The 2,500-nt window shown below is 41.4% G+C and overlaps 1 protein-coding gene across 1 annotated transcript in view; it reads right to left on the bottom strand.

Moving 5' to 3' along the window:
• Positions 1–2,500, bottom strand: part of LOC137971410 (uncharacterized) — a 23,401-nt gene that overhangs the window by 12,473 nt on the left and 8,428 nt on the right. Inside the window, exons 7-9 of the mRNA XM_068818242.1 lie at positions 1,445–1,573; positions 590–715; positions 243–368 (exon numbers count right to left, since the gene is read on the bottom strand). Of these exons, the coding sequence (XP_068674343.1) occupies positions 243–368; positions 590–715; positions 1,445–1,573 (381 nt within the window). The remainder of the gene's footprint in view (positions 1–242; positions 369–589; positions 716–1,444; positions 1,574–2,500) is intronic.

Consider the following 2,500-nt stretch of genomic DNA (forward strand, 5'->3'; position numbering starts at 1 on the left):
ATTAGGTTTCTGGTGAGGGAAAACCAGAGGAAAGACCTCTTGGAGCGAAGTGGATGACCAACCAACAACAAGCATCCATTAGGTCCTCCAAACTTTGTTTTTGCCCCAACTTTCGCGCGGCCGGAATGCGGAAAATCTTCGCTGGTACGGGGACGCTTGCCACACACGATACCCAGTAAGCGTAAACGTGAAAAATGACATTCAAACTACTGGCCCAAGATTGATAGTATAGAGCGCCTAACCTATACACTTTTTTCCATCTCCCGCAAAGCCGGGTTCCTTGCAGTCACAGATAAATGAACCGATAGTATTGACGCATTCAGTCATAAACGGACAAACGTCTCTTGGATGAACACATTCGTCGATGTCTAAAATGAAAACAAATTTGACCATTATGAAACGTTTATGACACTCTACTCTCCATAAAATGGGTTACTTTACGTTATGCACCATTAAAAACACATCTCGTATTTCCTTAATAACTGCATGAATGCTGCAGCTGTACCTTGCTCAAGAGATGCGGATTTCCACTACATATATCTGCAGTTTTCCCTTTCAAAACCCGAAATGATTTTTGCGGGTTCCATACTTAAAAACCGAAGGCTTTTGAGGGCAGGAAACCTTGGAATATCTAATATGTCCTCTCGTAAAACGCCGGCCTTTTGAATAAGCAGATCACAATCTAGATCTGACATTTCCGCTCCGAAAAAGTTTGCTGGGGTTAAGAGACACAAAGCCATAAACAGACAATACTTTCAACCCTGGCCCGACCTAAAGGCAAGCTTAGAAAGGTCTTCAAATATGGGGTTTTTGAAAAACAATACTACAACGTAGCCAGTTTGAACTGAGGGGATGAAGTAGGAATTTAACAAAACAAAACACCTCGTGAAAGAAAGGGAAATGAATTAAGACAAGAAATCTTGTAATGACAATAAGAGACTGCCTTACGACGCTGTTATACACACGGTCATTTTTCTTGCAACTTGTCTCGCAGTTTTGGTTGCGACAAACGTTCTCACCTTTCCGAAACAAATTGTATTATACGAGTGTTACCTGACTATTGGCAACGTTTCTTTTTCGATGATCGCAGGAGGTGAAAGGAACATCATCTTACAAACCTTCGCGACAAAAGTTGCAGGACAGATGTTACATGGCGGAATGCTCGAGAAATTCCTTGCTACGTTGCGTGAACTGTTGAGGAAAGTGGAACTTGATTCCACTTTCCGCAAAGGTTACTGTAACCATGGCTTGTTTCGCAACGTATTTGGCCGTTGCAAGGTATGTCACATTGGGCAGTGTTCCGTGCAACTTGTCTCGCCATGGCGTTGCGAGACATGCTTAATGAAAAAGTGCATTGTGTATAACTAACAGCGCCTCGAGAGGGTTCAATAGAATATTTATCACTGCAGGATAACAACAATTCAAAATCATTTCAGTACAGCACCTTCACAATTTCCTTCTGCTGTTGTAGTATATCCTTTTCCACACTCGCAAGTGAAAGAGCCTTGTGTGTTTATACACTGTCTGTCTGATGAACCACACACGTTATCTCCGATAGCGCATTCATCAACATCTAAAGAAATAACAAAGGGCAAATGGCGCTAGTACAAAACAAGCTCTTTTATCAACAGGAGCGGAGGTTTCTCTCCAGTGTCGCAATGTTAATAATCATGAAGAGGATTTTTGCGATAGTTTTGATCTTGAAGCTAATTAGGATTGTTATTCCAGTGACGAAATATTCTGTGCAGATTACTGCGTGTGAACTGTTTGGTCTTCCTGGCTATTTCCCAGAAACACCGCGAAAGTAAAGCCTCAACTGTCTAACTACCTGCTACCTACCCTACCTAACTACTACCTAACTACCCTACCTAACTACTAACTACCCTAACTTAACTAACTAAAGGCCAAACTATCGAACAAAGTTGGATTCCGCACGCAACATTGTTGGATTTAAATGTTGTGGTAGTGGCAAAACACTCATCCAACATTGCTTGACAAATTTAAACTGATTCAAGTTCAAGTTGGCGCACACTGAAACGAAAACGGGTCGTAGCGCTTGTGGTACTGGAACTGTTTGAGGACGGAAATGACGGATTCAAACGAGGAAAACAAAAAAAATTGTTAAGAGAGCGCCGTGTAGAAAAGGGTATGATCACTGGAATCAGAATGAGCTCGGATCAATTTCCAGAAATTTTAAAGTGCCCCTAACCCTTCAAGTTGTTTTTTTTTTTTTGGGCAGATTTTCATATCTTTCAAGAAGTCATTTTCGGAAATTTTTGTAAAAAATATTGAATCCTAACCTTTTCAGAGCGCTAAAAGTGAAGGCAGTCGCGACAATTTTTCACCTATCGTTCGTATTAGTCCCCCTCTCGGCCAAATGCGTCTATTTATCAAGCGTGACGTAAAAAAAAGGGCATCGTGCAAGCTTGAGTTGCTGGAATGTCCTTTTCTTACGTCACGGCTAAAAAAGTGTCAAATATCGGACCCTTCTCATTGGTTC

The sequence above is a fragment of the Montipora foliosa genome, chromosome 9, assembly GCF_036669935.1.
Source record: "Montipora foliosa isolate CH-2021 chromosome 9, ASM3666993v2, whole genome shotgun sequence".
In the NCBI taxonomy this organism is placed as follows: domain Eukaryota; kingdom Metazoa; phylum Cnidaria; class Anthozoa; order Scleractinia; family Acroporidae; genus Montipora; species Montipora foliosa.